This window comes from Lutra lutra, chromosome 18 (genome assembly GCF_902655055.1).
Source record: "Lutra lutra chromosome 18, mLutLut1.2, whole genome shotgun sequence".
In the NCBI taxonomy this organism is placed as follows: domain Eukaryota; kingdom Metazoa; phylum Chordata; class Mammalia; order Carnivora; family Mustelidae; genus Lutra; species Lutra lutra.
The window spans coordinates 1,656,233-1,669,189 of NC_062295.1; the positions used below are offsets into that span (position 1 = coordinate 1,656,233).

At 67.0% G+C, this 12,957-nt stretch overlaps 2 protein-coding genes across 12 annotated transcripts in view; one reads left to right on the forward strand and one right to left on the reverse strand.

The window, feature by feature from the left end:
- TSC2 (TSC complex subunit 2) overlaps positions 1–4,886 on the forward strand; it is a 31,458-nt gene extending 26,572 nt beyond the window's left edge. For all 8 annotated transcript variants that reach the window (XM_047713973.1, XM_047713976.1, XM_047713975.1 and 5 more), the window contains 10 exons: positions 893–1,023; positions 1,462–1,958; positions 2,173–2,248; positions 2,441–2,527; positions 3,264–3,450; positions 3,738–3,877; positions 4,115–4,193; positions 4,267–4,358; positions 4,449–4,547; positions 4,650–4,886. In XM_047713973.1, the coding sequence (XP_047569929.1) occupies positions 893–1,023; positions 1,462–1,958; positions 2,173–2,248; positions 2,441–2,527; positions 3,264–3,450; positions 3,738–3,877; positions 4,115–4,193; positions 4,267–4,358; positions 4,449–4,547; positions 4,650–4,820 (1,559 nt within the window). In that variant the 3' untranslated portion in view covers positions 4,821–4,886. The remainder of the gene's footprint in view (positions 1–892; positions 1,024–1,461; positions 1,959–2,172; positions 2,249–2,440; positions 2,528–3,263; positions 3,451–3,737; positions 3,878–4,114; positions 4,194–4,266; positions 4,359–4,448; positions 4,548–4,649) is intronic.
- The window catches only part of PKD1 (polycystin 1, transient receptor potential channel interacting), a 44,814-nt gene continuing 32,906 nt past the window's right edge, over positions 1,050–12,957 (reverse strand). The window contains exons 31-46 of one of the 4 annotated variants that reach the window (XM_047713968.1): positions 12,579–12,695; positions 12,433–12,479; positions 12,001–12,185; positions 11,797–11,890; positions 9,977–10,095; positions 9,692–9,894; positions 9,419–9,613; positions 8,919–9,058; positions 8,445–8,557; positions 8,121–8,268; positions 7,918–8,046; positions 7,490–7,664; positions 7,065–7,355; positions 6,842–6,976; positions 6,459–6,764; positions 4,883–6,363 (exon numbers count right to left, since the gene is read on the reverse strand). In XM_047713968.1, coding sequence (XP_047569924.1) covers positions 5,896–6,363; positions 6,459–6,764; positions 6,842–6,976; positions 7,065–7,355; positions 7,490–7,664; positions 7,918–8,046; positions 8,121–8,268; positions 8,445–8,557; positions 8,919–9,058; positions 9,419–9,613; positions 9,692–9,894; positions 9,977–10,095; positions 11,797–11,890; positions 12,001–12,185; positions 12,433–12,479; positions 12,579–12,695 — 2,865 coding nt within the window. In that variant the 3' untranslated portion in view covers positions 4,883–5,895. Of the gene's footprint in view, positions 1,061–4,882; positions 6,364–6,458; positions 6,765–6,841; positions 6,977–7,064; positions 7,356–7,489; positions 7,665–7,917; positions 8,047–8,120; positions 8,269–8,444; positions 8,558–8,918; positions 9,059–9,418; positions 9,614–9,691; positions 9,895–9,976; positions 10,096–11,360; positions 11,497–11,792; positions 11,891–12,000; positions 12,186–12,432; positions 12,480–12,578; positions 12,696–12,957 lie in introns of those variants that run through there. The other 3 variants (XM_047713970.1, XM_047713972.1, XM_047713971.1) reach the window with 3 other exon arrangements.

A 12,957-nucleotide genomic window follows, 5' to 3' on the forward strand; every position in this document is an offset into this window, starting at 1 on the left:
GACGGTCTTCGGGGCCGGCCTGGCCCTGGGGCTCAGCCGGGCTGACTGTGCCTCTGGTGGTCTGATTGGCTTGGACCCGCAAACTGGGCTGTGTGTGCCTTTCACTGGGGGCTGGCCCATCACCTCCGGGCCCTGGCGGGGGCAGGGGCTTAACCCACATGGCCCTCTGGGCCGCCTGAGCTCCGGGTGTGCGCGAGAGCCGGTTTAGAAAGCGCAGACGGGCCCTGGCGGGTGGCTGACGGAGCGCATGTGCGCGAGCGCTGTGCCGCCGCGGCTGTGCTAACCCTCCATGGCTCGTCACCCCCGCCCCGCCCGCCACTGGCACAGGGAATGCTGCTTTGGGGCGTCCTGGCATCGGCGCTCCCGGCCCCGAGTTTGGCTTGGGCTCCGAAGGCACGTTTCTGCTTTCCGGGTTGGGCTCCCCGTCTGTGCGCACTCAGGGCTTCCTCCTGCGTCCGGCTTCGCCTCGGGTCCAGGCAGGGAGGATGCCCGGCGTCCTGTTGCCGGGAGCCGGCCCCGGCGCACCGCTCCTCCTGAGCTCAGGCCTCCCCACTGAGGCGGGGTCAGTGCTGCCCTTGCCCGTCCGCCTCGCTGGAGCAGCAGGGGCAGGTTCTTGGGGCCCTGGGATGCAGATCCCGGGGGCCGTATGCCCCCCTCGTCCCCAGCCTGGGAGCCTTTGATGGAGATGCCCGATGTCGGCCGCACCGCACCCATCAGAATGCTCTCCTGCAGCTGACTTGGGGTGCGGGCAGCTTAGAGCCACAGGCGAGGCAGGCCTTGGGTGAAGCTCTGGCGGGGCCCCCCGTGCTCTCTCAGGGAGAGGCTCGTACCTCAGGCACGTGAGCTCCGGGGGCCGGGCCAGCACCTAGTAGCCCCGTCTGTGTCCTCCCAGACTCGGCAGTGGTTCCGGAGGAGGGGAGTCTGAGCGAGTCTCGTTTGCCCACGGAACCCACGGAGTTGGAGGACTTTGAGGCAACACTAGGCACAGACCGGCGTGGCGGCCGCGCTGAGGCTTACAGCAGGGTGAGTCCCTCGGGGCGCTGGAGCTGCCGGGGGTGCCCTGGGGGTGGGAGGAGGGTGCTCTGGGGAGGGGGCGGGGCCTCGCTCTGGGCTCAGTGGCACACGGACTTGCTCAGAACTTTGGCGAGTCTTTTGCACATAGTTTTCTCATATGAGAAATGGCGAGCTGCCCTGCCACGTCTGTTCCGCGTGGACCATGGGTTTTCCAGCGGGCCCTGCAGGGTGGCAGCTGCTCGTTCGTGTCCTTTGGTTTGGAGAGTGCCGGGCTCTGCTGCTCACCAGCGGGTGCCGTCCTGGGGGAGAGGGTGGGACCGGCCGCTTGCTGTTGAGGGGCTCTGTGGCCCTGACTGGGGACGGGGGGGCTTCATCGCCTCCATGTGAACCCCTGGGTGGGTGTGCTGGTACCTCCTGACGGAGGTCCTGTGGACTCCTTCCTGGCAGTCATCGTCAAGCTCTAGCCAAGAGGAGAGGTTCCCTGCGGAGGAGGCCGCTGCCGGAGGGATCCCCATCGAGCGGGCCGTCTCTTCCGAGGGCGCCCGGCCTTCTGCAGAGCTCCCCTTCCAGCCCTCCCAGCCCCTCAGCAAGTCCAGCTCCTCGCCCGAGCTGCAGACCCTACAGGACATCCTTGGGAACCCTGGGGACAAGACTGATGTTGGCCGGCTGAGCCCTGAGGCCAAGGCCCGGTCCCAGTCCGGGATCCTGGACGGGGCAGGTGCCCCCTGGTCAGCCCCAGGTGAAGAGAGCCAGGTCCAGGGTCCCGCGCAGCCCGAGGGTCCCTTGCCTTCCAGCTGCCCCCGCTCCCCCAGTGGCCTGCGGCCCAGAGGCTACACCATCTCTGATTCGGCCCCGTCACGCAGAGGCAAGAGGGTAGAGAGGGATGCCTTTAAGAGCAGAACTGGGGCCTCCAATACTGAGAAGGTGCCCGGCATCAATCCCAGGTAAGCCTTGCCCTCCCGGGCTGGAGCTGCTGGACCGTCTCCGGGGCGATGTGGGGCCTGAGGGACCCCGCCACAGGCTGGGCTGCAGGTCCACGTGGCCCCTGCCCTGTGGCTGGTTGGAGCCGCAAGAGAGGCTCAGGCCTGCTGCTTTGTGCGTGGGTGGACGGTACCGGCTGTGACCCTGACCCGGCCCTCCCGCTCTCTCCCCCTGCAGCTTTGTGTTCCTGCAGCTCTACCATTCCCCGTTCTTTGGTGACGAATCCAACAAGCCCATCCTTCTCCCCAATGAGGTGGGTGGGCGCGCCTTATCTCCCCCACGGGGCCCCCTCGAGCCCGAGTGGGGGGCGCCTGGGGCTGCCCTAGCTCTTGGCAGTGGAGCCCATGGTCCGAGCCCTGCCCGCGTGGGGATGCAGCTGGGGCTGCAGGGCTGGTGGCAGGGGACGGCCTCCGCCCAAGGCTCAGGCAGGGCTCTGTGGCTACAGTCCTTCGAGCGGTCCGTGCAGCTTCTTGACCAGATTCCGTCCTACGACACGCACAAGATCGCCGTCCTGTATGTGGGAGAAGGCCAGGTGAGGCTCCTGGGTGCCAGGGTGCAGCTGTGTGGCCTTCCCGCCTGGGGTGGGGGTTAGGGCCTGGATCCTTGTCTATCACAGAGCTCGGTCACTGCACGAGCGGCCACGTGGCCCATGCTCACAGAACCGTGGGCCAGATTCTGCTCTGGTGCCGGGGACACAGCGGGAGTGACAGGTGAGCGTGGGAGCTCGCGGTGCCCAGGGGAGTGCCAAGCACTCCACGGCGAAGGTGGTACGTGCGAGCGGGGCAGTGGTCGTGTCAGCCATCCAGGTGTGGGAAAGAGAGGAAGGGAGCGTCTGGTGTGGGAACGGCAGGTGCTGGTGGCTGGTGCCATGTCCCCTGTGCGGGGAACAGGTGGTCGGGCAGGGAAGTCAAGGGGAGGGCTCATGTGGGCCACTGGCGTGGACAGCCTCGTGGGCTGTTGGGAAGCTGCACTTTCCTTTCCAGGGAGGTGGGCAGATGTGAATGCTTCTGAGCAGAGGGTCTGAGGGGACTCGGCCTAAGTGTCCACAGTGTCCCTCTGACTGCCGTGTGGGAGAGCTGGTGGAAGGCGGGTGCTGGTGGGCCTGCGAGGGGCAGGTCTGTGGACTGGGGCTGGGATTCCGAGTGTCAGGGTTCTGGCTGTGTTCAGAAGGTCCCACGGAACCAAGGACCAAACACATATGCATGAGGGGGAGGCCGGGACACAGCCGTCGGGGGGCGGGGTGCCACCATGCTCCTCTCTGCCCACAGAGCAACAGTGAGCTCGCCATCTTGTCCAATGAGCACGGCTCGTACAGGTACACGGAGTTCCTCACTGGCCTGGGCAAACTCATCGAGCTCAAGGACTGTCAGCCAGACAAGGTGTACCTGGGTGGCCTGGACGTGTGTGGGGAGGACGGCCAGTTCACCTACTGCTGGCATGACGACATCATGCAAGGTAGGCGCCCTCCTCGCCCCATCGCCCGTTGCTGCTGTTGGCCGGCGAGGGCCTCGGCAGGGTGGGGGTGGGGAGCCGTGGCAGGGGCGCGTGGGCCTGCCTTCAGGCCTCTGGGCGTGGAGGCAGCAAGGGGCCTGGCAGCTCTGCTTCCAGAAGCTCTGCGCTCGGGCAGAGGGGTGCAGTGCCGCCGGCCAGGCAGGCCCCGAGGGCCTCTGGGGAAGCCAAGAAGTGCCTCTGGAGAGAGACGCGGGGGGCCCGCCCGCTCAGCGCTGCCCGTCTGCCTGCAGCGGTCTTCCACATTGCCACTCTGATGCCCACCAAAGATGTGGACAAGCACCGCTGTGACAAAAAGCGCCACCTGGGCAACGACTTCGTGTCCATCGTCTACAATGACTCGGGCGAGGACTTCAAGCTGGGTACCATCAGAGTGAGTGGGGGCGGGCCCGGGCACACGCCTCTCTGCGGGGACAGCCCCGTGGGGTCCTGTTCTAAGAGGGGAGGCGGCGAGCCCCGAGGTCCGCTGGGAAGGAGGGTGTGTGCAGCGGCTGGTGGCAAGCGGGGCACAGGCTGGCTCAGGTAGTGAGCCTCCTGCCCGCCGGAGCTGAGTGAGGACGGGGCAGTCAGTGGTCCTCGGGGCTGGTGACCTCTGCTGTCGTCCGGGCAGGGCCAGTTCAACTTTGTCCACGTGATCATCACACCCCTGGACTACGAATGCAATCTGGTGTCCCTGCAGTGCAGGAAAGGTGAGCCCCGGGGTGCGGGGCCGGGGGGGCATTTGTGGCCCTGAGCCCTGGTGTGAGCTCCATTTCTCCCCAGACATGGAGGGTCTCGTGGACACCAGCGTGGCCAAGATCGTGTCTGACCGCAACCTGCCTTTTGTGGCCCGTCAGATGGCTCTGCACGCAAACGTGAGCTGAGGGGACGGCCCAGGGGGCAGGTGGGATGGGCCCACAGGTGCCCCCCCAAGAGGGGTCACAACTCCCCGCACCCCACCCCAGATGGCCTCACAGGTGCATCACAGCCGCTCCAACCCCACCGACATCTACCCTTCGAAGTGGATTGCCAGGCTCCGCCACATCAAGCGGCTCCGCCACCGGGTAAGGAATGCGGACCCCAGGCCCCCTGCGGCCACCGGGTGGGGGGGGGGGGGGCAGACCCCCTGCGGGGGCGTTTGCTGCTGACGCTCCCATCTCCTGCAGATCCAAGAGGAAGCCCAGTACTCCAGCCCCAGCCTGCCCCTGCTGCAGACGCACACCCCGGGCCACGGCAAAGCCCCTGCTCCAGCGCCCGCGGAGCCCGTGCCTGCGTACGAGACAGGCCAGCGGAAGCGCCTCATCTCCGCGGTGGACGACTTCACGGAGTTCGTGTGAGGCCGCGCGTTGGTGCGCACGCGAAATAAAGCTGAGGCGCCCGCCGGCGGCCCACACGCAGATGCAGTCAGCCTGCTGGTTTATTTGACTTTGTCGGGTGGGGCCGGGACCAAGGGTGTAGCTCCAGCCATGCCCCCAGCCGTGGTCCAGGGCCACTGGGGCCACCCACACCAACACACACGTGCTCTTGCGCACACGGCCACGGGCTCACCTTCCCCGCCCCGGGAGCCAGCCCCCAGGGAGGGCTCGTTCCACTGGAGCGCCCTAGCCTTGCCTCCTCCTGCTCCTCCCCAAGACCCGGCACCAGCAGGTCTGGGCCCTGCCTTCTTGCCAGCCTTAGGCACAGAACAAGGCCCCTGGGGAGGGACAGAACTGCCTAGAAAGGGACTGGGCCTTTCTCACAAGCCTCCCCTCCACAGCTGGACCTGGCCTCCGGTCAGGCATCTGGGGAGGGAAGCCCGCGGCCCCTTAATGTGGGCGACAGTGGGCACCGGGCTGCTTCGGCCAGCGGGTCCCTTGGCCCTAGTGAAAAATAGAGTGACATACAAAAATATACACATTTTCACCCCATATAAATTACCGACGATAGACACACAGACGGCAGCGGACGGGGAGTGCACTCGGCAGGGGCCAGGAGAGGTAATAACTTAGTGGGGACGGCCGCGGGAGGTGCAGGTTCCCTCCCCGAAGCCTGGATCCTTAGCAAAGGGGAGATGTCTGCCCAGGAGGTGGGGCCGGGCACAGCCCGCTGTACCTGAGGACTCCCGTAATAAATTAGCATCTCAGAGGCTGGGTACTCGGCCCAATACTGCTGTGTCCTCCCACGGGGAGCCGGGGAGGGGACCCTGGGTCCTGGCTGCCCACACGGCCTCTTTAAAGTGCTGAGACCCCCCGGGAAGGAGACAGCGCTGCCTCCTCCCCGGGGGACCTTCGTGCCGCTCTTCTGGCAGGCCCGAGACTCGAAGGCGGCACAGGTCCATACTGAGCGGTGTCTGCTCCAGCTCCCGTCCAGAAGCCGGAGTGAAGCCACAGGCCTGCCGCAGCCAGGGCACAGTGTGAGCCCAGGGCCCCGGGGTTAAGTGCTGCTGGGGTGGACCTTGTTCTTGGCCCACAGGGAAGCCCTCCTGGGGCCAGTAGCCAGGCCCTTGCCTCGACTGGCCCGGGCCAGACGGCTGGGCAGGGCCGGCCACGGGTCTGAGGAGACGCAGCGTGGAGGAGAGGCTGGGGGCCCGGTGCTCCCGCGGCCCCGCAGGTGCTGTAGCCTCTGCTCCAGCAGGTAGACGTCCTCTGTGGCCTGGTTGAGTCGGTCGAACTGGGTAAGGAGGGCCTCGAAGACGGCCTGGAGGCGTGAGGGCTCGGGCTCACCCCGTGGCCCCAGCCGGCCCAGGCCCCCACTCAGCGTGTCCAGCTGGCTGGAGGAGGTGGAGGGCCGGGAGGTGTCAGAGCCCCCGCTGTGGGGGGGCGCGTCCCGGGAAGCCTTGGAGCCCCTGGAGGAGCGGGAAGGCAGCGGCTCCATCCCCTCGAAGCGGACTTTGTGGCGGAACTGGGGGCGGCACAGGGGCTCGGTCAGTCCGGCTGCACCCTGGGCTCACCTGGGCCCAGGGTGCGTCCCTCTCCCCCCCGCTGGGCCGTACCCACCTCCTTAACCTTGCTGAAGCCCATCCAGAGGCGCAGCCTGCGCAGGAAGAGCTCCACCATCTCGTAGTCCTGCGGCTCCCAGGCCGGCCGGTAGAGCTCCCCGCGAAGAGCCTGGTAGCGCCACCTCAGAAGAACTGCCCCCAGCCTCAGGGCCCCCCACAGCCGCAGGGCCCAGAGCCCCGTGCACAGCAGCGGGGAGAGGCGCCAGGATTCAGTAGGGCACAGGGCAGGGCCCCCAGACCCAGGGCACAGCACCAGGAGGGCCCCCGCCGCGCTGCGAATGGAATCCACGCAGGAGGAGACCAGCTGCAGGGGGAGGAGAGGCGAGTGAGGGGCGGGTCCCGGCAACGCCACCCGCCCCCGCCGGCCTCGCCGTCACCTACCAGAACGGCCAGTTGGGTGTAGGCCGCCGCGAGCGCCACCAGGCCTAAGGCTGCGCCCGCGAGCTCAGGCAGGGCGCGGCACAGCGTCTTGCCAAAAACCGACCACTGGCGCACGAAGCGCAGCTGCTGCGCGGCCTGCGGGTGAGGGGCACCGACGGATCAAAGGGGCATCGCCGGCCCAGCCCCGCCAGCGCCTGCGCCCCCGCCGCCGGCCCCGCCTCACCTTGACCAGGAGCAGGAAGAGCAGCGAGGCGGCCAGACCGCGAGCCGCGGCGCTCAGCTGCGCCACCTGCTCGAAGCTGGTGAAGCGGCGCGGACGGCGGCGCAGGAAGCGGGTCCACTGGCGGTCGGCGGCACCCAGCTGTGCCAGGCGCACGAGCGCTGCGGCCGCCGTCAGGGCCACCAGCAGCCACCGCGCCCAGGCCCCGGGCTGCGCCGCGCGGGCACGCCCTACGCGGTGCCACAGGCGCGCCTCGGCCACGGAGAAGTACAGCGCAAACAGCAGCAGGCTCACCTGCGGGGGCGGGGCCGAGACTGGCTGGGGCGGGGCCGAGACTGGCCGGGGCGGGGCCGAGGGGCGGGGCCGGAGCCGGGGCGGGGCCAGGAAGGGGCGGGGCGGGGCGGGGCGGGGCCGGGGCCAGCACCTACCGAGGTGAGCAGCGGCAGGGAGAGGCCGGCGCTCAGGCGCTGTAGCGGGAAGGGCCGCACGCTGAGAGCCGTCACCGCGTGCCCGGCCGCAGGGAACTCGAGGCGCAGCGTGACGGCGGCGTGCAGCCCCACGGCCGGGCTGTAGCGCGTGAGCTCCACGAACACCGCACGGCTCCTGTGCGGCGGGGAAGGGGGCGGGGTGAGAAGACCTGGAGCCTTCCGGGAGGAAGGGCTCCTGGGGTGGGTGACTCATGGGCCGGGGAGGAGGTGGAGGTCGCAGGGACGGCGAGAGTCAGCAACGGATGGGGAGCCGCCAAGGTGGCGGTGGGAAGAGGGCCTGTGGGGGCCGGGGGGCCGGGGTGCCGGGGCGGGGTGCTGCAGGCTGGGGTTACGAGGGTGGGGAGAGGCGGCAGCTCAGCCAGCCCTGCCTGTTGTCGATCCAGTTGTGCAGCTGCAGGAAGCCCAGTTGCGCGCGGCTCTCTTCCAGGCTCAGCCCTAGCTCCTGCACGTAGCCCCCGCTGTCGTACACAGCGCAGTAGCCCCAGGACCAGACCCTGCTGTCGAGGGTCAGTGTCAGGGCCAGCCTTGCCCCCACCCCCACAGGAACCCGGGGAGCGCCCTCTGTGCTCACCCCAGCAGGTCTGGCGCAGAGTAGGCCCACGTCTCCGAGCCGTTGTGGGCAGCGCTGCCCCAGCCAACCCCGTAGTCGCTGGTGCTGAACGAGCCAGAGGCTGCGAAGCACGTGGGCACCCCCGAGTCGGGAGGGTCCGGGCAGAGAGCTGCCAGGAACGAGCACCATGAGACCAGGAGCTCAGTGCGGACAGGCTGCCTGGGCTGGGCCCGACGGGAGCACCGCACACCCTCCCTGAGCCCACAAGGCAGAGGCTTTGGTCTGCCAGATGAAGAGCAGCGTGGAGGAGGTGGAGGGCTCAGCCAGGTCGCCGGAAGCGCTCACCTTCGCGCAGCCGCACCTGCCGCAGCCGCGGGGGCCCCAGCTCGGGGCTGGACTGGTTCCCGTGGACGTAGGGGAGCAGCACATGCGACATCCATGGCCAGAACTCCTCAGACCTGCCCACAGAGAGATAGCCCCACGCTCCACCCTGCAGCTCCCTGCACCCACGGGGCAGGCGGGTCAGAGGCCCCCAGTGCGTGGCTCCTGCTGCCCCAGCCCAGACAACAGCAGGCCGCCAGGGCCCCCCGGTGGGACAAGCGGAAGATGCGGAGTCCGTCCTGGCCTCCTGGTATTTGGAGCAGGTAAGTGTCATGGGGCTATCAGTGTCATGGGGTACAACCAGAATTGTGCCAAGACACTTGCCCATGTCCGCCAGGGACTGGGCTGGACCAAGGCCAGAGAAGATGGGGCCAGTTGACATCAGCGGCTCCCTGGCCAGGCTGACCCGTCTGTGGGTGCACTTGGGGGTGTCCATACCGGGTGATGGCCAGGAAGGCCCGGCTGCCCAGCTCCTGTTTGATGGCACTCTGCAAACGGTACGCGTGGCTGTGGCATGAGGCATCCCCGTGGTTGGCCAGCAGAGTCACCAGCAGGAAGAGCATATACACCAGGAGGCTCTGGGGGCAAGGATGGCCCTGAGGTCAGCTGAGCCCACTCGGCCCCACTGTGACAGAGCTGGCCAGCAAACTGAGGGGCCTGGTGCCAGGAAGGCAGCACAGACAGTGGCCAGGCCCCCGTCAGCAGTGGGGGGGCAGACATGGTCTTGCCAGAGGCAGAGACCGCCCCAGAGCCCCTCAACACCAGGCAGGAGGAGGCAGTGGAGCTGGGCCAGAGAAGAGGCGGAGGGTCCCAGGGGCCTTCCATGGGAAGCCAAGGGAAAGGGGGAGGTTTTCAACAACGGGAGAACGTATGGGAAGACACGTGCTGGCCCGGCTACGGGGGAGCAGGGCAGGTGCCGACCCCGGGCCTGAGCTTACCCTCAGCATCCCGTGCAGCTTCTTGACCTTCCGGGCTTCCTCCTTTGCCAGGAAGAGCGCGAAGCCATGGGGGGGCCTCACGCGGGGCACACGCTCACTCACGGGAGTCACTGCGGGGCACTCCACCAGGGTGTCCCCCTCATCCGGATGGAGCCGCTTGACCACCAGCGAGAAGTACAGGGCTTCCAGCAGGACCTGCGTCGGGGGTGGGGGGCATCAGAGGGGCCCGCTGGTGCCGGAGGCTGGCCGCTGGGCCCCCCACACCCCAGTTACCTTGATAGGCTCCCAGCCAAGGAAGGAGGCCAGGAAGCTAGAGCTGCTGGACAGGAGCCACAGCACACCCACACCAGGGGGGAAGCTGGCGCCCACCCAGCCCGAGACCCCCACGGCCACAGCCATCAAGAGCAGGCTGAGCCCGTGGGCCAGGGATGCACACCAGGCTGGCAGCAGCCGCCTCCGCAGACCGTCCGCCAGCCCTACGGGAGCAGACAGACCGGTGAGAGGCAGCCCACGGGCAGGGATGGTGGGGGGGGGGCAGCTCGGGGACCCAGAACACACCTGTGTGGGAGAGCTTTGCCGACTGGGGCTGCTCCCAAGTCAGACCTGGGCTGGGCAGCCCCCTCTCTCCCAGCCTGTGCAGCACCAGCGGCTCTGTCCTCTCCCCAGGGGCGCCGGACCTGAAGCACAGGAGTGGGGGCGCTTGCGCTCACCTGTCGAGGCAGCAGGCGGCTCCAGCTCCTGAGTCTCTATGGGGGTGGGCAGCCGCCCCCCATGGGCAGTGGAGTCGGAAGGCGCTGCCCCACACCTGGGAGGACGGGGTGCCAGGCTCGGAACCCTGCCAGCGACTCTGAGGAGGGGCCCCGACACCTGCCGGGCTACTCAGGCTGCAAACCCGCGTCAGCCTGTCTCCCGGCTCCCCCTCTCCTCCTGCTTCCTCCACCAGGAGCCGCAGTCCTCACCCGGTGGGACAAGCAGAAGACGCGGTCCGTGCTCACTGCACCGCCACGGCGGCGTCCAGCCGCATCCCCAAGCCCTGTCCCTGGCCTGCTCTTCCCGCCAGCACCCCGACTCGGCCTGAAACCTGACAGCAAGCACTCCCCACCGCCCCCACCTTTGCCCTCCACCTCCCGTGCTCTGATGCAGCTCTGCGAGCTACGACAAGTGATTTTCGGCAACAGTGCACAGCGCTCTGCAGAACTGCGCGCCCCTCGCGGCGCCCGGCGGACCTGGCTGGCTCCAGAGCTGCCCCAGCAGGGAAGAAGGGAGCAACGGGAAGCAGGAGGGTGACAGGTGCCTCTGGAGGGCAAGTGTGCACACCCGCCGTGGCTTCCGCAGAGCTGAGCCCTGACCGGATGCGGGACACGACTGTGCGCCCCCTGCTGCCAGCAGCCCCCTGCCCCGAGCTGCGCTCAGTGCATCTGGCTTGGGGAGGCTTCTATGGAACGGAAGGCGCTACCGATTGTGCAGGTGGGACGTCACCGCCAGGACAGTAAGCCAACGCCAGTGACCCGATTCCTCCTGGAAACGGACTTTTCTGATTACAGAACTAGGATGAGCTATTTGCAGGTAATACAAGTGAGCAGGGGTGCATGTTCCCGTCTCGCGGGGACCAGCATAGCTCCTGCTATCACCAGTCCTTGCTCTGGACGTGCGTGTCCGACACACAGATGTGGCGTCCCTTGACAAGGTCATAGAGCAGGAGGGGCGTCAACGACGCACAGCCTCACCCGAAAGTCTACGGTGCAGGAGAGCAAAGCCCGCCGTTTGAGGACAGTAGTCACGGACAGCCCACCTGCTGATGCGCACACGCTAGTGGGCCGGGGGAGGGGGTGAGCACAGGGCCAGGGCAGGCAGGCGGGGCTTCGGGCTGGAGGTGCCGGCCCGCTCCACTTAGAACTACCGCCCCAGGATTTCCCCATGTTAGAGACCTTTTGAATCGACTGGCAATTTCTTCATAAAAATGCAATCATGCCACAGTTATCTGTTTTTGTAAAAGGATTCGAGACACTTTCCTCTTTTCACTGTGTTTGGGACAGTTTACAACTCAGTAATTTTTGGTTGCTTTAAAATTGAGGATACTTCAAAGAAACAGGAACACAGGTATTACCAGAGAAATAGAAGCCTATAGTAATTTTACACGAGTCATCCAGAAGCCAAGAAAGTCTATTAAAAATATAAACTTCCAATAACTTTCACAAAAACAAACAAAACAACAAAGAGACTGTTTAGGAAACCAGCAGGGCCTGCTCCCTGCAGCCGGGCCACCCCATGAGGTCCCTCCCACAGGGAAGGGCACAGAGCTCACAAATCGCCCAGCCCCAAAGGGCTTCTTGGCCTGGGCTCCCCCATCCCCTAACCCCCAGGAGCCAGGTACTCACAGGCCAGCGAGCAGATCCCCTTCAACCTGAGTGTCCTGGGTCGGGGCCAGGCTGCTGGTCCCTTCAGCGAGGATCTGCCGAATCAGGTCCTCGTCTAGAGGGAGGAACAGAACACGTCAGGGAGGGTGTGGGCCCCTCTGACCCCCAGCTCAGAGCCTCGTTGGGGAGAGTATGGGGTTGCCACCCCTCCTGACCCACGCTCACCTGAGGCCGAGAAGTACTTGGCAGGTGAGGAGGGGCTGACCAGGGACAGACCGTCCTCCTCTGAGCCCAGCATGCGGCCCACGTGGCCCCGGGCCAGCCGCTGCAGGGTGCTGCCCACGATGGAGGGGTCACTGAGCAAGTCTGGCCAATGCAGCGTGCCCTCGCTGGACGTCCAGCACGTCAGGCTGCAAGTGACAGAGGCCAAACAAGGGGGCCCAGGGGACTCGTGTGCACATGCTCCCGAGTCCCATCACACACACACACACGAGGCTTCTCAGCAACACGGCTAAGACAGCGTGTGGCCACACCTAGGGCCCGCGAACACCCAGCAAGGACACGCGACAGCCCATGGAGCCCACACACCTGCCACGCGGCGTGCACGGGGCGTGGCGGGCCTGCACCAAGGCTCACGTCTTCTCTGTGGACCCCTACCTTTTAGAGTCATCCGAGAAGTCACTTTTCATTTGTCCCGCAAAGGCCTATTGAGAAGTGCAGAGAACTCAGACCTGGGCCGCCCAGAGGTGGCAGCACCCCCCGCCCCCACCCGGCCCAGGCAGGGCCCCTGGGACCACACTTGCCTCCACGCGCAGCCCCGGGAGGCTGAGCAAGGAGCTGTCCAGCACGGACGGGTCCAGGTAGCTGTCGATGTCAAGGACCGGCTGCCCTGCGGGGGTGGGGCTCTCGCCCCCGGCCACCTACCGGAAGAGGCAGGCCGTCAGCGGGAGGCAGCTCTGCCTCCTGAGCAGGGCTAGACTGGGGCTGTGCCAGAGAATGTTCTAGAATGAATGACGCATGCGTTCTGCGTCTGCACTGCCCACCATGGTAGCCGCGAGCCCCCTGCCGCTACAGAGCCCGTGAACATGGCTGGTCCCACGTGGCCCCAGGCTGCTGCCGGTCACCGCACCAGACTCCCAGCCTCCATCCCTGGCTGCGGCCACGGCTGCTCACCCGGTACCT